Source organism: Theobroma cacao, chromosome 1 (assembly GCF_000208745.1).
Source record: "Theobroma cacao cultivar B97-61/B2 chromosome 1, Criollo_cocoa_genome_V2, whole genome shotgun sequence".
Taxonomy (NCBI): domain Eukaryota; kingdom Viridiplantae; phylum Streptophyta; class Magnoliopsida; order Malvales; family Malvaceae; genus Theobroma; species Theobroma cacao.
Window position 1 is genome coordinate 29,461,406 of NC_030850.1, and position 23,030 is coordinate 29,484,435.

General features: G+C 30.3%; 2 protein-coding genes across 2 annotated transcripts; one reads left to right on the top strand and one right to left on the bottom strand.

The window, feature by feature from the left end:
- Nucleotides 9,360–12,275, bottom strand: LOC18613318. The gene is made up of 3 exons (XM_018114060.1): nt 11,953–12,275; nt 9,781–11,820; nt 9,360–9,681 (listed from the first exon to the last, which is right to left on the bottom strand). The coding sequence occupies exon 2, from the start codon at nt 11,466–11,468 to the stop codon at nt 10,824–10,826; it is 645 nt and encodes a 214-aa protein (XP_017969549.1). The 5' UTR covers nt 11,469–11,820; nt 11,953–12,275; the 3' UTR covers nt 9,360–9,681; nt 9,781–10,823.
- On the top strand, nt 20,743–22,181 carry LOC18613320 (late embryogenesis abundant protein D-34). The gene is made up of 4 exons (XM_007050502.2): nt 20,743–21,189; nt 21,283–21,627; nt 21,724–21,864; nt 21,966–22,181. The coding sequence occupies exons 1-4, from the start codon at nt 20,851–20,853 to the stop codon at nt 21,993–21,995; spliced, it is 855 nt and encodes a 284-aa protein (XP_007050564.2). The 5' UTR covers nt 20,743–20,850; the 3' UTR covers nt 21,996–22,181.

Consider the following 23,030-nt stretch of genomic DNA (forward strand, 5'->3'; position numbering starts at 1 on the left):
ATGGTGAGAACAGTGATAGCAATGATCATTTGTATTAGGCGAATGAAGAGAAAGCAACCTTCAGTTCCTATATGAATGAGCCTAGATAAGACTCGTTCAAAGCAGTAGCAAATTTGGTAAAATCCAGTGATTGTTGTGTGAATTTCTACCTTTTAACAGGGTTAGGTACTACCATAACCATGATTAGAGAAGTTCTAGAGGAGCTGGATCAAAAAGCAACAATAACATAGAATAGTAAATTCCATCCATCACTCAACGACCTATCAACCTGCTCTTAATCAAAACCAAATTATGCAGGAATGCTTAGGTTTTCTGAAAAAGATGAACAATGCATGTGAATCATTTACAAAAATGATGTTACGATAATCAAATGGCTGGAAATGCAACTTGATGGTAACAATGCATTGCTTTGAGAAACTCTAACATAACTATCAAGAAAGAAAAAAAAAAAAAAGGCACCAGAGAAGTATAATTGACAGAAGCTCGCTTTTCTGCAATCTATATATGATTTGTTTATCCCAGAAAATTGCCAAACAGCTTGCTTAATTTTTATCATCAGACTCTGCCAACCTAGTTCTATCCTCACTTCACAAATTCCACCAAGATATTTTTCTCGTCTTTTATCACTTGTATTCTTTCTTGAATAATTGAATTTATTCATTCATCCATAAAAGAATAAGTTGCTATAAAGAAAAGAACCAGCTAGATTTTAGTTATTTGATAGTTTGTAGATTTATAATGCATGCAGGAATTGAATGTACCATTTCTTCTTATTAATTGTGTATGATTTTAGTATATGATTTGATAATGAAATCAATATTGATCATATTAATTGTTGAGATTAAGTGCATGTTTGGCCTAACTTTTTTTCAACTTATCTACTTCTTAAAAGCAAAAGTTAAGCCAAATATAATTTTTTGATAAGCTCTTAAAAAAAAAGTAATTTTTTTTTAAAAAAAAACAAAATTAAAAAAAAAAAAGAGCTTAAAAAAAAGTTTTAAGGAGGAGCTTTTTCTTCTCTTCTTTTAAAAATATAAGAGAATTTTTATTTTTATTTAAAAAATATCCTCATTTATTAAAAATAATTACAATATTACCCTCTCAAAAAAAAAAAGAAATACCTTCTACGATAATTTTAACTAAAATTATAACTTATAAAAAAAACTTATAAAAAGAAATTTACCAAATAACTTTAGCTTAATTTTAAAAGCTATTATTTTTCATAAGAGCTTCATAATACCTTTTAAGTTAAAAAAAAGTTAGACCAAACAGGCTCTAAGTGTATTAATATTTTCTTATTCCTTGATCTATTAATTCTCTAATAAATGAGAATCTTAATATTTTTGTATAGACAAAAGAAGAGACCTACCATTTCTTTTACATAATGATTCCTTAATTAATCTTATCCGTTATAAGACTTAAGATTTTTTTATATAAGCTTACACTTAAACTCACATTTAATATTGAACTCTAATACACTTATACATATATTTAGAGAAGGAAAATTCGAATGTTGCTCTTTTTTACAAAGAGATCATACACTAATCAATAAACTAAATGCTTGAGTGCGAAATCTAATACACTTTATTAAATCATAACTATAGTATTATTATTTTATCAAAATCAAATAAATTTAATCTATTTTTTATAAAAAAATTAAAATAATATAAATTCTCACTTTATTATAGAAAAAAAAAGTAACATAACAGTCATGGTAATATGCCTCCACATCTGGGTTTGAACTATCAAAATTGAAACTATCCGAGGTGTAAGAGAAAGGGCCAAAGTCCGGAAAATCAATTTTGCAGTCCAGTCAGCCAGGCGAAGCAAAGACAAGCTAAGCACTAATTCTCAAAGTGATTGAAGATGGCCCGATTCGTTATACGAGCATTAGTGTTTATCAATCTGCACATGCCTTGTCACATATTATGCATCACAATTAGTAGATTGACACGTATGGACTTCGACCTTTATATCAGCTGATGATCCCTTCACTCTTTTCCTTTTTCATGTTATTTGCAAGTATACTGAAATTGAACCAAAATCTGTGATTGGCCAGATAAAATAAAATAAAAAACCTTGGTGGGGACTGGGGGAGCAAGCAGCAAACCCCATTATCATTCCCGGGTAACTGGCTAGTTGACACCAGAAGAGATGAGATGACAGCAATAAGGACAATGATTTTTAGAGCCCCTGTTTGTAAATTTAAAATCAGGAAGCCATGGGAACGTGTTCTTGCATTCAGACACACCGTTTTTGAGCTTAAGAAACAGGATTTGGAAGCACATTAACATCATCCTTCGGCAAATTCTATAGTAAGGTCATCATTTTTTACTTTACTATAAGATTATTAATAATAAAGATCATCTGATCTATGAAATTAAATTACAGCTATTGATTTAAAACTCATAAAAAAATTGATAAACAAATTCAACTGGTAAACTAAAAATTCTTTCTTTGATAGACTCTTTTTATACTTTATTAATAGAAATCATTTATTTGCATTGCTTTTATTCAATGGCTGAAATTTCATATTATAAATAGGATTATCACTATAATAAATCAAAAGTCAAAATTAAAAATGTATAATAATAAAAATAAAAACACATGTAATTTGAAGTTGTCACTAAAAAACTTAGACATAAAGTTTTTGAAAGTTATGATTAAAAATCCTTAATATAAAGTAATAAAAATTGACATAAAAACTCGTAAAAGTAAAATAACTAAATTTAAAATTTTAACGTAAATGTGTATGAGTTAACGTAACAAGTCATCTAATTTTAATGAAAAGTAAATATTTAAATTTATATTTTCAGACTAAAAGTGTTTAACTATATACAAATTTTAATTTTTAAATAAAAATAATAATAATAAAAATAATTATAGTTCAAAATTGACATAAATAAGTCTTGACGTAAAATTGTAACAATTGACGTAAAAACTTATAAAGGTAGAATAACTAAATTTTAAATCTTAACGTAAATGTGTGAGAGTTAACGTAACCAGTCAATTAAGCAAAAAAATCTAATTTTAATGAAAAACAAACATTTAAATTTATATTCTCAGATTAAAAGTGTTTAACAATATACAAATTTTAATTTTTAAATAAAGAATAATAAGGATAAAAATAATTATAGTTCAAAATTGACATAGAAAAGCCTTGACGTTAAACTGTAAGAATTGATGTAAAAACTTATAAAAGTGGAATAACTAAATTTTAAATGTTAACGTAAATATGTGAAAATTAAAGTAACATGTCAATTAAGTAAAAAAAAAATCTAATTTTAATGAAATATAAATATTTAAATTTATATTCTCAGACTAAAAGTATTTAACGATATACAAATTTTAATTTTTAAGTTTGAGATAAAACTGGTAAAAGCTTATAAAGATGAAATAACTAAATTTTAAATCTTAACGTAAATGTGTGAGAGTTAACATAATAAGTCAATTAAGTAAAAAAATTTAATTTTAGTGAAAAAAAATATTTAAATTTATATTTTCGAGCTAAAAGTGGTTAACAATATATAAATTTTAATTTTTAAATAAAGAATAATAATGAAAAAAATTATAATTCAAAATTGACATAGATAAGCATTGACGTAAAATTATAAGAATTGATGTAAAAACTTATAAAAGTGAAATAACTAAATTTTAAATTTTAACCTAAATATTTAAAAGTTAATGTAATAAGTTAATTAAGTAAAAAAATTTAATTTTAATAAAAAATAAATATTTATATTTATATTATCAAGCTAAAAGTATGTAATGATATTTAGATTTTTATTTTTAAATAAAGAATAATAAGGATAAAAATAATTATAGTTCAAAATTGATATAAAAAAGCCTTGACGTAAAATTGTAAGAATTAACGTAAAAACTTATAAAGGTAGAATAACTAAATTTTAAATTTTAACATAAACGTGTGAGAATTAACTTAACAAATCAATTAAGTAAAAAAATATAATTTTAGTGAAAAATAAATATTTAAATTTATATGCTCAGACTAAAAGTGTTTAATGATATACAAATTTTAATTTTTAAATAAAGAATAATAAGTATAAAAATAATTATAGTTCAAAATGGACATAGAAAAACTTTGACGTAAAACTGTAAGAATTGACGTAAAACCTTATAAATGTGGAATAATTAAATTTTAAATCTTAAAATAAATATGTGAGAGTTAACATAACAAGTCAATTAAGTAAAAAAATCTAATTTTATTGAAAAACAAATATTTAAATTTATATTGTCAAAATAAAAGTATTTAACGATATAAAAATTTTAATTTTTAAATAAAAATAATAAAGATAAAAATAATTATATGTCAAAATTGATATAGATAAGCCTTGACGTAAAACTTATAAAGGTGGAATAACTAAATTGTAAATTTTAATATAAACGTGTGAGAGTTAACGTAACAAGTCAATTAAGTAAAAAATATAATTTTAGTAAAAAATAAATATTTAAATTTATATTCTCAGGCTAAATGTGTTTAATAATATACAAATTTTAATTTTTAAATAAAGAATAATAAAGATAAAAATAATTATAGTTTAAAATTAACAAAGATAAGCCTTGATGTAAAACTGTAACAATTGACATAAAAACTTATGAATGTGGAATAACTAAATTTTAAATCTTAACGTAAATGTGTGAAAGCTGACATAACAAGTCAATTAAGTAAAAAAAATCTAATTTTAGTGAAAAACAAACATTTAAATTTATATTCTCGAAATAAAAGTGTTTAATGATATAAAAATTTTAATTTTTAAATAAAGAATAATAAAGATAACAGTAATCATAGTTAAAAGTTACTATTAAAAAGGCTTGACGTGAAGTTATAAGAATTGACATAAAATCTTATAAAAATGGAATAATTAAATTTTAAATCTTAACGTAAATGTGTGAGAATTAACGTAACAAGCTAATTAAGTAAAAAAATATAATTTTAGTGAAAAACAAATAATTAAATTTATATTCTCAAACTAAAAGTGTTTAACGATATATAAATTTTAATTTTTAAATAAATAATAATAAGGATAAAAATAATTATAGTTCAAAATTGACATAAATAAGTCTTGACATAAAACTGTAACAATTGACGTAACAACCCATAAATGTGGAATAACTAAATTTTAAATCTAAACGTAAATGTGTAAGAGTTAATGTAACAAGTCAATTAAGTAAAAAAAAATCTAATTTTAGTGAAAAATAAACATTTAAATTTATATTCTCAAGTTAAAAGTGTTTAACGATATATAAATTTTAATTTTTAAATAAAAAATAATAATAATAAAAATAATTATAGTTCAAAATTAACATAAATAAGTCTTGACGTAAAACTATAACAATTAACGTAAAAATCTATAAAGGTGGAATAAGTAAATTTTAAATCTTAACGTAAATGTGTTAGAATTAACGTGATAAGTTAATTAAGTAAAAAAATCTAATTTTAATGAAAAACAAACGTTTATATTTATATTATCATACTAAAAGTATGTAACGATATTCAAATTTTTATTTTAAACAAAGAATAATAAAGATAACGATAATTATAGTTGAAAGTTACTATTGAAAAGACTTGATGTAAAGTTGTACGAATTAAGGTAAAGTTGTAAGAATTGACGTAAAATCTTAAAAAAGTGGAATAACCAAATTTAAAATCTTAATATAAATGTGTGAGAGTTAACGTAACAAGTGATAATAATAATTTTTATTAAATTAATTAATTAAATACAATTAATATTAAAAAAAGAGTTCTTTTTATAAATGGGTCCAATGCATAAGGCGTTTTTGAAAATAGGTCTCCCCATAATTTTAACTGTTTTTACCCAAGATAATTAATATTTGGACAAATTTACCCTTAATGAAACTGACGCATTTGTTTAGTTCCACGCCTCAACTCAAAATCTATTAACGGGTCAAGTATGTTTAGGTTCGTGCCTCAAACCAACTCATATTCTTTGAGCTTTCCTCGCCAGATCATTCATCTCTGGAGTATTTCTTATCAGAAAGAAAAACGTTTAAACATTTTGAGCATTTTAGAGTAGTTTTTAATACACAAAGAAAAACCTTTGAACATTTTGAGCATTTTTAAGCATTTTGGAATGATTTTTGATATACGAAGAAAAATCTTTGAGCATTTTGAACATTCTTTGTCAAGTAGGCATTTTCGTTAATTATGTTATTAAATGGAATATAGTGTATCGTTTGAAATTGTTGATCTTATTAAATAAAATTTAGTAATTCTAGTAGTTTTTAGGCATTGTGTAATCGATTTTTGGGTATTGTGTGACTAGTTTTTAAGCATTACGTTACTAATTTTTAGGTATTGTGTGACTGACTTTGGGTATTGTATGACTAGTTTTTAAGTATTGCGTGACTAATTTTTAAGTATTACGTGACTAGTTAATATGGCATTGCATGACTAGTTGATAGACATTGCGTGACTTGTTAGTAAAGCATTGCGTGAATGGTTAGTAAGGCATTGTGTGACTTAGGCAATGCTTAAAAATCAATCACGCAATGTCTAAAAATCAATCACACAATGCCTAAAACTAGTCACGTAATGCTTAAAAACTAGTCACATAATGTCTAAAAACTAGTCTTGCAATACTTAAAAACCAATGACACAATACCTAAAAACCAGTAATGTAATCTCTAATAACTAATTGATTTACTAGCTCACAGCTAAGTTTAAGTTACCAAAGTCATACAGTGTTCTAATATACAGATATATCTAATCAATTTCAACTCTTCAACTATGGGGTTCTATGAATAAACCAATAAACCCAAGAACTAAAGCACATACTTTTTTTTTCTAAGTCATGAAATTGTGCATTTATTAAAAAAGATGTTACAAAACTCCATAACCCTTTAAAATAAGACAAAATATATCCTTATCGGGAGGGCCTTGCTCACTCTCTTTATGCAAAAACAAAATATATTCCCTTTACAAAATATTCCTTGAATAATTTTAACTCAAAATCCCATAAAAAGAAACAAAATCTCTAGCAAACATGCTTAACAATCATCTCAATCCTAGACACAACAAAATCGTGAACCACTATAAAACCCATCAAACATGCTTTAGCTACTCCTTCTCCCTGAGCCCATAATCTTAACTAATCCGATCCAACTCATCAACACAGGCATCTCCATTGCAAAACACGTTTCGAAGCAAGTCCTCACTAGAAAGCATCTAGTTACCACATTCATCATACTGACTGCAATCACCATAAAAGAGCAAAATCGTTGTTTATCGACCTTGAAAATTTGAAGATCGACCATCCAAAAAAAAAAAAAAAGCTTGATGTCATCTCTACTCTTTAGGATTGCGAGAAAGAGCTGGATGATGAGATATATAATATTTAGTTAGAGAGAGAAATCGAGATTTAATTTTGAAATTTTTGTCTGGATGGCGAGATAGAAAAAACTAAAATCATTTTAATTTGTCTAAAATTGTTTAAAAGGCATTGTTGTTAAGTCATGTCAAAAATTGACTAAAAATAGTTAAAATTATAATGAATGATATTTTTGAATTAGGCTTATGAGGAACATTATCTCTCACAAGCACCCGAGCATTTGGTTCATTAGTTGGTGCATTATCCCCTGCTTAAAGAGCAAGATTCGAATCCCCCTCCCTCAATTACAAAAAAAAAAAACATTATCTCTCACAATTTCCTCTAAAAAAATAATATTCTTATAGTTTAAAGTAAAAAATAAAATAAAATTAAAAGTTAAATAACTTTTAAAATAAACTAAACAAATTTAAAAATTATCCGTTGTTATCTTAAAATGGATAAATTTAAGAATTATATATATTGTTTACCTGTTATACAAATTTTTATTATTTTTTAAAAATTTTATTAATTGATCTTACAGTAAGGTTAGACTTACTGTAGCATTTACCTTATCCTAAAGTCAATAACTCCTCCCATCATAAGCCAATATCTCGCTAATAACTTCTGCCGTATTGAATGGTTCAGAAGAAATCGCTTTAACATTTGGATTCACTGTCAACGATTATTTAGACATAACCTTGCAAGCCAATGCATCAAAACTGAAGACATTGAGTCGCTCGTTTCACACTTTGCATCCCATATCCGAATAAAGAAGAGAACGAGGAACTAGAATTTATCAACCCTTTCAGCACAGCAGGAATAGCTTCTAAAGCTTTGCCGGACTTATCTTCTATTCTTCAATTTTGAGAATAAAGAGAACAACACTTCCCAGATCAGATACCCATTAATATGCTTTTATACCAGCTATGAAGACTTGAATTCAAATATCATTCTCTTAACAATTTTAATTTTACATTATGTGAATCTCCAAAATATTTAAATTTAAGTTGCTATCAATAATTAAATTAAACTTTATATAAATCTGAACATCACTCGTATAAATGTCTGATAGATATCACAACTACACTTCCAAAGAATAATTAAAAAAAATAGAGTACCTTGACCTCTTTTAAGTTTTAATCGAAATTTTAAGTAAATTCATTATTTTTTGAAATGGATATTCCGTTTTAAAAAAATATCTTTCGTTACATATATAAGTCTAGTCGTTAATGAAATGTTAGTATTTTTATTATTTTGATGACATGATAATATTGAAATGATAATTTTATTTTTTATTAATTTTAAAAATTACTATTATATAATTTTTATTAATTAAAAAAAAGTTCAAGGGAGATTGGTGCTCCCTTCCCTCACTTTGGGAGCATCAATCTGGTGCTCCCTCTTCTTGGAGAGCATCGATAAATACTTTTTTTTAATATAATAATAATTTTTTAAATTAATAAAAAAAATATTTTAATCATTTCATAATATGCGTTATCGATGGTTGCATTTAGAAACAAAATATCTATTTCAAAAATTAATATACTCATCTAAAATTTCAATTAAAACTTAAAAGTGTCAAAATATTCTATAAAAAAATTAAAAAGAGAGAATGGAAATCAATTTAAACCATAATGTTTGCTTGAACCTTTTAATATTTTGAATTCAACTTCATTTTCTATTAATAAAGTGAAATCAATTTATTAATTTTTGTATTTTTTTATTTTTCATAAAATAAAAATATTTTATTTATAAATTTAAATAAAGAGACTAAAAACAATATTAAAAGTTAAAAATATTTAAATTTAAAAAATCCAGAAACTGAATTAGGATCGCGTTGGTTTTTTGAAAATCAGAGGTCCGGTCGGAGTCGGGTTTAGGGTGCATCGCCTTGATGTATATATAGATTAATATATTTTATTCTTTACTTGGGCCTAAACCCATATTCCACTCCCTCATTTAAACTTTGACAAAGAATCCGAGCATTTCAAGTCCTCAAGTTACCAGGAAGGATTGAAGACAAAAGTACTTGCCAACTATGATAATTTAACATTACAATAGATTGGTATTCCAACATACTTAAGCAGCATAATGCATAAATACAAGTGAAAAACACCCCTAACAGAACATCCTTAACTCTGAACATTAACATTTCACTTTAAAGAAAACCAAGTCCAAAACTACAAAAGCTAATGCTTCAAGAACTCGTTGAAAAGCAAGAAACCGATAACAAACATTTCTGAGACAGGTGCCTTACAAGACTTCATTAGCGACTACATCTAAACACGAAAACATCTTTAATAAAGCCTCCTAAAATACTTATCCCAGTAGCTCCCTGAAGAAAAATATAGAGCAGATTATTAGCAACAGTTAACAAAGACTTTCTAGTAAACTAACATAATAATCTAAAGTAAGTTTCATGGAAAGAAAATACCTTGTAAGTAGCTTGGCACAGTCAACAATCTCCAAGAAAGATGGGCTCTAGGGACACTACAGTGAGAGAGTGGCATTACCCATTAGGACGAACAAGACACAAACAACACTTGCAACTGGGCATGGCAACACTGACAAACCTAACAAGATTCAGAAGCAGAAGTGACCACTTTACTTCCCCTTCCCATTTTTCCCTTTTAAAAAACGGAAAAAGATGGTGAGGAAGGAACAACACCCTTGCAGAGTGTAGAGGAGGGAAATCCTTACTAAAAGAGAGAGGTGTATATTGGGGATATTTGATTGTTAAGCAGCCAATTCAGGCAATGATGGACAAAGGAAAAGTGTAGCAACAGAAAAAAAGATCATGTAGGCAGGCTACTTGAGGCAAGGTTTAAAAAAAGAAACAAAGGAAGTAATCAAAGTTAGACTATTAGAAACTAAAGACACTGATTGGAGACCAAGGAAATAAAAATGAGATAAAAAATAAAACAGAAACCTAAGGAATTTGCAGAAGCAATTTAGTGGAGATTCTACAGACTACAGTATATACATTGTACCTAATACAAAAGGAAGAAATTAGTTCAAAGTCAACAACTGAACTGAGACCAACCACCAAGGACTTGGTATCGTAAGTTGTCAACTAACAAGTACATAGTTTCCTTTAAGTCCAAGAGATAAAAAGGCAGTTATCTGTGCAATTTCATGACAAAGTAGAGAGCAGGCAATCTTTGATTCTAAGATAAGCTCCCAGCTTTCTTAACAGCTCGAGTCATCTTCCATCCAAGCTTACAGAGCCCATACTTCACATAACTTGTGCATCTTGTTAACAAAAATTTTCATAACCAGCACCAAACTCTCACAAAATCTGGAGATTGTCGACCTACCATTGCAATTACTTTCTCTCCTACCACCTCCCGAAGAAAGCTAAACAAATTCATACTGACCCATGCTACCAAACATTTTATTCAATCTATATACAACCTAAAACTAACTCCAATTTGCACAGTAAACTTATTTACAGGAGCTGAAATGCTCCTTCACTTTTCAGTCATCAGTGTTCTCAAGATTGAGAATGCGACGTAAAGTCTTAGTCGCAGAGTCAGCACTACGAAAAAGTTCTGCTACAGAAGGGCTCAGCTCCCTGGTGGGAGATGCAGGTGCAGACTTGGCAGTTGGGTGAACATCAATAACAGGGTCAGAAGTAGGCAAATCAAGTGACACGGTCCTCTTTGCACGAAGCGAGAATTTGGGTATTGGCAAAGAGCTAGGCGGTGGTGAATTGGAATAAGCAGGTCCAGCCCAAAGCTCAGAGCACAGGAAACATTCCCCAGAGATCTCTTCATTAAAAGACTTATCATTTCCAGGGGTTTTGTTGTTTTTGATAGGAATAGGAGAGCTTTTCCTGGTAGTCTTCAAGTGTGTTCCGTCAGCAATAGGAGATGGTGTTTTTAAGGAAGATGATGTAGAAGATGATGATGATGATGAAGGAGGTGAAGATGCCCTTTTGCGGATAGGAGTAGAGCTATACTTAAACGGGGTAGGAAGTAATCCTGCTCCAGATTCAAAAGTCCTACAGTTAATCCCTCTGAAATTTCTAGAGGGTGATGACCCAAATCGGGCTGGCCCATGTGGCTTCACCCTGCTACAATACTGATTTCTATGCTGCGCCACCACAACAAGAGTCTCCATACTTCTATTATTTTTGATAATCGAAATTCACTAATTCAACGATTCAACTCGGTCCTGTGATAACCCAACTTCTAAATCCACTAAATCCTCGCTACAGACCACTGAAATACAATAAAGGTGCAACTTTGAGGGCTAAAATCATACCCAAAACGACACCTTTAACTTCAAGATCTTCGCCATCACAGATCCAACAAGATGATACTAAAATCAAAGTGATTTAGATTTTTGTCTAAAATTACTGCATCAGAAACTTCGTAGATTCAAAGGAAAATCATGGTAATTATAAAAACCCACAACTCTATTGCCTCGAATCAGACAAGATCTTCGTAGATCACAACCATCAACCATCAAACTGTAAAAACAATGAAAAAAAAGGAAAACTTTGAGAAGTGACAGGAAAGTAAGAACCCTGAACCGTAAATTAAGAGAAAACAAAAATTTGACAGTCATTTTCTCGGGAGAAGCTTGAGAGTGGGAAAATTACCGGAAAAAGGCTGGCCCTTTAGAAATTTATAAGAGTGAAGTGATCTGATATTGTTAGATCTGAAGAGAGAGTGAGAGTTTCTTTTTCTTCTTCTTCTTCCTTCTTCTTCTTGTTCTTCTGGTGAACGATGATTTCATGTAAATTTTTATCGTGTGTTCTTTTTTTTTTGGCTTCTACTAATTTTTTGTAGGGTTTTTTTTTTTTTGGGTTCAAATCAAACCGCCATGAAAATGAGACCCTGGAGAGGTTGAGAGAGAGAGAACAAGCAGAATCCCACGGATCTGAAAAGACTTTGTCACAGTTATATTAAAAATCGTACATGTACTGTGTGCTCCTCTGTTTTACTGTGATTTTTAGAGGAAAAAAAAGGTGGGCCTCATGTTGACCCGATTTACGATTTTGACATTTTATTATTCTTTTGACACATGGGAAGGAAAATTATGAGTTGTTACATGTCTGTTTTACCCTCGGAATCATTTTTATTCTCTCTCTTGGAAAGGATAAACAATATAAGTACAAACAAACAAATAAAATAAACCAGTCAATCTACAAGAAAATAAGTATATTTGATTTGGATTTTATATTTGAAAGACTCCCATTTGTGCTTTTATTTTTTTTTATGTATGGACTTGTTTCTACTTCTTAAAAATTGAAAATAAAATACCAAATATGAAAACACATTGGAAGACCATTTTAAAAGTCCATTAAAATTGTTTTCAAATGGTTATACTACTATCTTATATCTTGAATTTTTACTAAAGTGTCAAATTTATGGTAACAATCATTTTCCATTCCTTAAAAAAAACAAACAATTTCCATGTAGAAGTAACAAAATTTATTGATACATTAGTTGTTTTAAATGCTTTCATGGATATAACTTAAAAGGGGAGCCAAAGGAAAGAATCTTGGCCCTAAGGAGGTTCCCACAGAAGTGGCAACATGAACCTTTGGTTTCATTGTATAACTCATGCTAGTTGACACTTGAGTTATATCATTTGATGAAAATTCATAAAACTTTATCAAATTTTTTAAATACCTTCAAAAGTATGCAAAATAGGGATTAACATTAATGCAAAATTCAAATATTTGTTATGGTTATACCTTACACAAGAAAGCCGCAAGCCTAGTCAATCAAAGGCCCATTAAAATTATTCATCATTTTTATTAGTATAGTAAGCTCAATTAGAGTGAAATTTCAAGAGATGACAAATTGAAATTTTTGAAAACTTTTGCAATTTTTGAGATGATAAATATTTGTAAGCTAATAAAACCTTTTCGAGGCTTATGTGACATAACAAACTCTTAAAAAAAATTTGTTTTCAACAAAGAGTGAGTTTGAGAGAAGGAAAAAGCTTGCACAAATATTTTATAGAAGTTCAACCTTTTTGCCTACATTTTCACCCTTATCTTACTAAGGGTTTTAAATCCACTAATAAAAATATTTTTCTTTAGGTTTAAGCACAACATTTACAACAACTTTTTTAAGACTAAGATTTAACCTCAACTTTTTCAATGGTTAAGGTATAACTAATACTACCTTTTAATGATTAAAGTATAACCTTCTCAATGATATAATAAATGAAGTGAGGAGTAGCAAGAAAGACATTTTAAGGCAAATGTGCTTAATGGGTACAGAGATTATCAAGAGTAATACATATGAAGTGAAACGGTTTAGCTCAAAGCTCTAATCTAAGGAAGACTTCAATGTAGGGAAAGGAAATATTGATTTGAAGATTTTGTAGTTGCTCTTTTGTTTAGAGATTGTTTTTTAGAGTTTTTTCTTTCATAAATGTGGTAGAGAGCTTCAATTTATACTCGAAAGGCCTTTTAGAGCTGTTAAAGGTCATTAAATGCTGAAACTAACCGTTGTGTGCCTTAAATGCACGTCTATCGTGCTCCAAGGTTCGACCCTTTACAAAAGGGGGTCGATCACTTGTTGCAATTTTTTTTCAAGAGGGATCAACCTTTTAAAAAAAGAAGGTCGATCCCTGCCAAGCTGCATGAGATAAAAGGCTTTCGAGTTCAAAGGGATCGACCTTTTAAAGAGGAAGGGTTGATCCTTGACCTTCAATGAAGGATATTTTGCTCTTTGTCTTTCAAGGATCGACCTTGTATCTTTAGGGGGTCGATCCCTATAGCTAAAAATTAAAAATAACTTTTCTTGAAAGCTTCTTTCGTGTAAAACACTTAACCAAATCATTTTTAATTATATAAGGGATAATTTTACTAATTTAATTTTATTCTAAAAGCTTGTTTAAGCAATTTTGATCATTTGATTTTGTAATTTCAAAATAAAGGTCAATTTTAAAGCTAACAATCTTAAAGGACATGTGGTGTCCCAAACAAACACCATATGCCCTGGACACTAAGGACAAAATATTGTTACATTGTTTTCATGGTATGTTGTATGAATAGGTACATACCTTCCTCATATACAAGAGGAGGAACACGTCTCAAAAGCTTTGATATCACTTTCTCTACCATTTTCTCACTCTTACCTCATCTTGTTCCTCATTTCCTAGTTGCTTACTGACTTCAACATCGATAGGGAATCATTGTAACCCTTAATGTCCCATTTTTGCAAGTCATCCCTTTGGAAGAATCAGTTTGATTAGAAATTTTTCTAGTAGACCTAATCCATCTCTCTACTTTATTTAAACCTCAAAATTTGGCATCATTTGTGGAAACTGATGGCAACCATGTCTATTTTCCCTTCAAACCCCCTTTCTTCTCTTATTTTGGCTTCAATCACCTTATTTCCCCTAAATACTTCTTCCTTTCGTAGTACACCACCTATAAATACTTAAATAACTCGCACCAAAACTCCAGAGAATCCTCCATCACTAGACCTCGTCAACAAATTACTTACAACATCATGGATCAACAGGACTAACCTTATGGCGATATATAAGCCCCTTTATCCTCAGCATCTATGTTCAACAAGCCCACCACCTACAATTCTATACAACCTACTACAACAACGATAACATCAAGTAACCTTTCTCTACAACCTTACACCACCACCTTCCTCTCATAGCTTTTGTGCTCAGAAAAGCCATGCAAACAATTTACCATTAAAAAAAATTTAAAATTTTTTCCATAGCAAGATCATATTTAGTTGTTTAATACAAATTAATCCTAGCTATTTGGTAAAAGTTTGTTATACTTTTGTGGCTCCACAAAAATTTGTGTCTCAAAAAACCCTCCACCAAGTTTGGGTTGTTGCAAACCTCAAGCTATCCACTAGTTCAATCTTCAATGGTGATTCAAACAAGATGCAATAAAGAATAACACCAAGAGTGGTCATGGGGTTTTCTTGCCGCCAAGAGTGGTCATGTGGCGATCATGCTTCTGTTGGGATAATGCCTTAATGAAAGGATCTATTGAATTATCCTTTGTGGGCACACGCTCCATTTTTATATCACCAAGTTGTATGATTTCTCTAATCAAATGGTAATTCCTTAACACATGTTTAAATCGTTGATGAGACCTTGGTTCATTGGCTTGCACACAAGAGCGGAATTAGCTAACTTTTGTTGGGAGGGCTAAAGACGAAGAGGACTCCAAATAAACTAATACCTGATAACATTGAGACAAGGATACTCTTATAAAATTACAGATAATTATCCTCTAACAAATCATAGATCAAGTTTACAAACATCAAAACCTGTTACAAGACAAGCATAATGTAAAATTACTATTATAACACAATTATATATGACCATTCATGATCAGATTATATGTTGTATCCACCAAGTCAAAAATAATTTATTCAACTATATCATTTGATTCCTGAAATGAAAACTAAGAAGAAGGATGATCAAGGACCAATAAAAATTATATTATGAGCTTTAAGTCCTAGACCCTTTAATTTGAAAGGATGAAAAATGGTACCTAACTTTGAGCATCATTAAACCAATTAATTTATCAAAAATTAGAAGATGCTCTTGAGAATGTAGCAAGTATATGGTAAAATTTTTTTTTCTATTTGAACATCACATTTCTTCCAAAAAGAGGCTTAAGGGCTGAAGCATGCCATGTTAGCTTTGAAACGATAATCTAACAACCATTCACCATTCAATCTCCAAGCTACCGTCGATGTTTCTGTCAAAACTCCATATTTAAGAAAACCAAAACATCTACCCCTGTTAGAATATATTTTGAAAATAAACACTTCCAGCACCTGACTAAACTAGGTATTGATTCTGCCTAACCATTGTTCACCCACCCTAGGTGGTCGATTGTTGACAAACATGATAAAAATCTTATAAGGATTGCGATTCACCTGCCAATTCTGGTTCTGTTTACAACTCCTTTCTACACCGCCTTTCATTGTTCACTTCCCCAAACCTCTTTTGGCCCTTACAAAATTTACCATAATGAAGATGAGATTTGTCCCAAAATAATATGGTATCTATGGAAACAATACACATCCGTATACCATATTTGTGCATCAAAATCTTTGAAACTCTTAGGTGACGTTTGGTACTTTATAATATAAAGTGATTACAGGTAATGTGATTGCAAGCAATGTGATTACAAGCAATGTGATTGCAAAGAAAATAACATTACAATATTTGATATACAAGCAAAATAATGATTAAAATGCAGAGAAGATAACATTACAGCGTTTGGTTTATAAGTACTTTGTTGGGAATGTCATGTTAATTTTCAAAATTACTCCTATTTATTAAAATGAAAGTTTAATATACTTGTATTTTTTATTGTTAATTTTTATATAATATAATCTCTTAGATATATTTTTAATGTCATATATTTTTATTTTTATTTTTTATTATAATTTTAAATATTTTATTTTTATTTCTTTAATATAATTTTTTATATTATATATTTTATTTTAATTTCTTTACCTATATTATATAAATTTTAATTTCTTATATTTTATTTTATTTTAATTTTTGATTCTTATATTATATATTTTATTTTAATATTTTTTATTTTAATTATAATATTATAAAATATTTTTAACAAAGTAATAAAGTTGAAGGGTAGAAATGTTTTTAATAACATTGCAGAGTGTAATGTAATATGATTGCATTAATTTTGGACTGTAATCACATTACATCATTTGGTTGTAATGTGATTGTATTGCAATATGACATTACAGTAGTCTATTGTAAAACAAATACTACAATATAATTTAATCAGATATATTGCAGGAACGTGCTCTCATTTTTCTTATACCAAACGCTATCTTAATGTTTGAGAATGTACACTCAAAATCCTTATCATGCAATGTACATTAACGATCATTTTAAACTATTTCATTGAATAAAATAAAAGTTGATTGTCTAAGGGAGAAGATGAAAAACTAAGAAGACATTTTTGAATGAAAATGTAGCTTCTGTACCATTTTGGAATACAAGATCTTTTTGTTTAACACAGAACACGTGCAACTAAGTAAAGAATAAAGGGCATAGCAGTTAGCATGTGCAACTTTGTGAAAATGTCGGTTGTTTAGCTAATTAAAATAGTAGTAGAAAATCTCTTCACTTCTCTGAACCTTTTTGTTCTTGAGAACTAAAAGACAAAAAAATAATGTTATTTTAAATAAATAACACTGCTTCAATATCTTTTATTTAATACTTTCCTTAATTTATTTATATCAGGATTTGCAGTCAATCTGTTATGCCACCAAATAATAGAAGGACACTATAGTCATTTAGCTACCCCTTCATTGTTCACATTGATCAGCTTGGTTAGTAAGTTGTCCCAGTTGACGGAACATGAGAAGGAAAAATGCAAACAGGTCAAGGATAGTTTGGTAAAAAAGGAAAGGCACGATATGTGGGACCCATAAAAGTAAGAGCAAATGGACATGGTCCTCAGCATCAGGACAAAAGATAAGGATGACAAAGGTTGGTTGGAGTGCAGTGGGCAAAGGGCGCCGATTCTTGGTAACTATTCACCAGCTAACACGTGCCGGTTCTTGGGGCCTAGATCTTCCCACTCTTTTACCCTTCACCGTCCGATCAACTTTGAAGAAAAATAGTATCAACTATCAAGAGGTTCTTTGCTTGGTGGGATCAAAATGTAAAAGCTGGCAAAGAAAACGTTTGATTGGGCTTTATTTTGAACGCCGAAAGGCATTACCAAACTGCCTACTTTTACAGATTGCCAAAGTACACTTCACCTTTCATTATGTTAAATCCAATAATAATTGAATATTATTGTTCCGGTTTAAATAGTTTGAAATGCAAGATACCTTCTTTTTTGTCCTTTATTTCCTTATAATAAAGAGGAGATGTATCTCTTTTTTGGCTTTTTTATTGCTACTAGTACTACCTTTTTTCCCAAGCATGTTTTTGCATGATTATGCAGGAAATATCTTTCTTATTACCGTCATTATTCAATGTTAAGCTGTTGATTATAGAATATGTTTGTGATTCCACATTGAGTTTATGTTGTCATAAAAGAACCAAGTTCAGTACAACACCGGTACACCCTCCACCACCATTAAAAATATATAGGAGTATATTATGGATGGTATAAATAAGATACATGTGAGATTCACGTGAAACAGGTTCTGTGTCTGCAACTACCCTTGCCACGTAAAATCGATTTAAGCCGTTCCAATTTCCCACATGAAAATAATTTTAATTTACTGTTTTGCAAGTTGTCATTTAATTGAAAAAAGTAATATATACAAAATATCTATGTACACATGTACATGTATTTTTCTTTTTTGAAACATACATGTACATGTATATTAACTACTAGTTTGATGTATTATAATTTTTTTTAAAATATAAATTTTGTAAAGCAGTTTCCCTGTGTTTCTATATATATTTATCTTAATGCACGAGCTTGATGTATTATGTCAATAAAAGTCATTAGCAAAGTGTTAAAGACTTTGGATACATGTATGTTAACTACTAGTTTGATGTATTATAATTTTTTTTTAAATATAAATTTTGTAAAGCAGTTTCCCTGTGTTTCTACATTTATTTATCTTAATGCACGAGCTTGATGTATTATGTCAATAAACGTCATTAGCAAAGTGTTAAAGACTTTGGATGGCATGATGGTTTGATACTAATAAAATCACCTTTCAAAAAAATAATTAATAATTTTTAATTTTCTTTTGACCAAATAATTACTACATGAATACCATTCATATTAATTGTTCTTGCCATGTCATATTTTGAAAATAATTGTTTATTGTCACGTGAACATGTACACTTGTTAAGGGCAGCTGACATAAATGGTTATTTGGAATATCTATGAATGTTTGTTATTTTTGAAATGGTTGAACGATCAAAATAACAATATTTGTTTTTTTTAATAGTTAAAAATAATATTTATAAATGTTGATAATCAAAAATTAACTTTCAAATTTAAGTAAACAAAATAGAAATTTTGAAAAATTAGATGAGGAAATAGATAATTTACTTTAATTTTTTAATCTTAAAATCTTTATTTTTCAAAAAGAAAGGCTTTTACAGGTCTGCTCATGGAGGTTGAATAATGGATTGATGGTTCTGCCCTTTGGAAAGCAATAAGGAGGGACTTCCCTTTTATATGATCATTGTACTTGTAGGTGGCAAAGACAACATGTTGTTTAAAATATGATTGTATCTTTTGGTAGCATACGAAGCTTTTCTTGAGTAACATGCACCTGAAGCATATACTTTTTTTTATATATAAAATATATAAAAAAATGTGGATGCTATTAATCAATATATTGAAAGATGATCCTTGGCGTTGGCTTTGAATGTGTCTACCTTATAACACTGCAAATTATCATTGCTTGCACATGATGGAGGGATCCCACACACGTTTGCTTTTGATGAGCTTTGATCCCCTACCATTTTATTTAATGCATGTATTGCCATGAAAAACTGTTAAAAGATCGTTTCTCAGACAATCTTGAACTCAATTGAGTTTGACTGGTCCACCTCGATCTGATTAAAAGCTCACTAATTTATTTATTCTAAACAAAGTTATGCTTTGTTTGAAATAAAGAATTTTAAGTAACTTTAGTGCATATTTACTCTCAAAAAAAAAAAAAAACCCCTTTAGTGCACTTACCAAAAACATAGCCCATTCAGCGTCAAAAGAAAAGGTGTGTTAAGTAAATCTAGGCAATTAAAGAATTTTAATTTTTAACAATTAATTAACGTCTCAATGACCCTCAAATACTAAGAAATCAATTCAATCTAGAAACTTTTTAACTAGTTCAAATTCGAAAAATAAAGAGATAAAAATAAGTCATTGTTTGTAAAGAAGATTTCAAATTGTACTTAAAATTAGGCATAATCCATGTGCTTCTGCCAAAAAATATTATCAAAAGTCATCTTTCAGATTACATCTACTCTGGGGTAGAATTTCTTTATTTCATAATCGAGTACCATTTTCCTATTCAAATCAGGGGTACTAAGTGCAGCAGCAAGCCCATAATGGTCCAAACTCCAAATACAATCAGGGGCTGAGGCCCAAAACATAAGTTAATGTGCTGTTGACCAACTTTTGCTGGTGACCAAAATAAATGTGGCAATGAAGAGAAAAAAAAAAAAATGAAAAAGAACAGAAATGAGCGAGCGAGAGAGGTTTTCCTTTGTTCTTTCATTTTTACTTATACTTTCCAGTCCTTATGCTCCGACCCAGCCAAGTGTACAACAAATGGCGAACTCGGGTTCAGCGTAAGCTTTTATCCTTGTCATATGTCGCATATTTGGGAGTTAATCTATGACAAGTTTGAAAACCCAACCACCACCTGTCAACCCAAGCTCCATATGTCTTGTTGCCTCGCTGAAACGTGTTAAACTTAAGTATACGTGGACTACGCATTTATATACCCTAATGCACCACCTCGACCCTCCGTAGTGTTTTCTCACGAAATCCATCAGTCTTTGATCCACAGTTCCACTAAAAGAAATGAGCCAGAGACAACCAAGAAGGCCCCAAGGCGATCAAACTTCCGACCAGGAAGCTATCAAGTACGGCGATGTTTTCGATGTCACCGGTGGATTGGCATCTAAGCCAGTTGCACCACGAGACGCAGAGACCATGCGCATTGCCGAGAACCAAGTGCTGGGGAAGACGCTCGATGCAGGTGCTGCCGCTGTAATGCAATCTGCAGCTGATGTAAATGTGATGTCCGGTGTTGTTGGTCCCAGCCCAGGCAATAAGATGGTCGAAAGAGAGGGCGTCGCTGTACCTAAATCGAGAGACCTCCAAGGAAAAGTTGTTGTCACTGAAGCTATAGCTGGCCAGGTTAAATATATTCTTGTCTCCTGGCATTTTCAACTCACGGTGTAATGATTATGATATGCAAGTCGTAAGAGATTGATTGTTTTTCTCAAGCAGATTGTAGGGCAGTACACTCCATCTGATGTTCGAGGGATAACCCCTTTTCCATCTCCAACGCCAGTTAGAGGGGATGTGGGTTGGACAACATCTCCAACTCCAACGGGTGCGGTTGATCATAATGGCATCACCATTGGAGAAGCTTTGGAGGCAACAGCTATCTCTGTTGGCGACAAACCGGTTGACCAAGGTGATGCTGCCGCAATACGTGTGGCTGAGGTGAGAGCTGCTGGCAGCAATGTGACCCAACGTAACGGCCTTGGCGCCACAGCTCAAGCTGCTGCCACTTTCAATGACCGTGTGTCTTATGATTATAATAAGATGACGATATCCAATGTTCTATCGGTAACTAAGACTTCATATATTCTTCGCCCTTCACATAATTAGCTAGAGTAATAATTTTTCCCAATTCGTCTTTCCTGATAATTTTCTCTTGGACAGGATGCTTCTTCAAAATTCCCTCAAGATAAAGCCGTGACAAGTGAAGATGCTGATGGAGTGAGAGGCGCGGATCTGAGAAACAAGCTTGACATGATACCCACGCCCGGTGGAGTGGCGGATACCATGGCCACAGCTGCTAGGGTAAATCGGGATGACACGCCATGAAGCTTTCGTGTGTATTTCATACAGTAGCTCATGTTACAAGACCGTTATATTTTCCATATTTTTTTTTCTTTTTCCAGGGCCTTATCCCAAAGGGAGCCCTTTCATAAATTCTCTAAGGCCAGGGCCGAACCCAGGCCTAAAAAGGGGGTTTGGAAATAATTTTCAACCAGCAATAGACGCGCCTCGATTAAAACCTCACCAGCTGCATCATTGCCCCAAGCGCAAAGATAGTTTCCATATTTTGTAACGATAAAGTTCAACCAAAACTAATGTATGTTACATGCAGCATATCTTAAATAGCAGTTTTTAAGTTGAGAAAATTGTGAGAAATAATCTTTTTTATAAAGTGATGTTAAAAAAAATCACTCATATAAAATTTTTTGTTTTTATTAAAAACAAGCATGATTAGACTAAAATGCTCTTAAAAATATCTTGATAAATTAATCTCTTGATATCTCTCTCTCATCATAGAAAAAATAGAAATAAATGTTCAGCTATTTGAGCTTGCTTAACTCTCTCTTTCAACTTTTTGAACTATATTAGCTTTATCAATTCTCTTTTGAGCACCATCATCATCAACTCTCTGAGCTATATTAGATTTGTCAACTCTTTGTTGAGCACTATTATCATTATGCTGTGGTCTATCTCTCGACATTTGGTCATATCGTCGTTGATAAACAACCCTATTGCAGAGATGACATCAATGTATGTTATTGGATTTATTACTACAACATATTAATTTCGGAAACTTTTTATATAAATTAGAACAAACATTGCTCAAAGTTGTTACACACCATGCATTTATAATGCACTTGGCGTGTAAAAAATATATTGAAATAACATGTGTTAGCACATGGTGTGTAACATGTTGTGAACATGGCGTGTAACAATTTTGAACTTGTGTGTAACATTTTTGAAAATGACGTGTAACATTTTGAACATGGTATGTAACATTTTTTGAACATGGCATGTAACAAATACTTGAAAAAGTTTTAGAACACGCCATGTAATGTGTAAAATGACTAACAAATTTTTTGTTTTTAAAATTTCAGTGGGGTTCCAACTATGCGACTTGTGATAAGACACGGTGGTCAGTGGGTGGATGGCATTTACAAGGGCGGTGAGTCATGAATGTGAGGAGT

Coding starts and splice junctions, on each gene's coding strand:
- LOC18613320 (XM_007050502.2), top strand. CDS start 20,851: ATGAGCCAGAGACAACCAAGAAGGCCCCAAGGCGATCAAACTTCCGAC. Junction 21,190..21,282: donor CTGAAGCTATAGCTGGCCAG/GTTAAATATATT, acceptor TTTCTCAAGCAG/ATTGTAGGGCAGTACACTCC. Junction 21,628..21,723: donor CGATATCCAATGTTCTATCG/GTAACTAAGACT, acceptor TCTCTTGGACAG/GATGCTTCTTCAAAATTCCC.
- LOC18613318 (XM_018114060.1), bottom strand. CDS start 11,468: ATGGAGACTCTTGTTGTGGTGGCGCAGCATAGAAATCAGTATTGTAGC.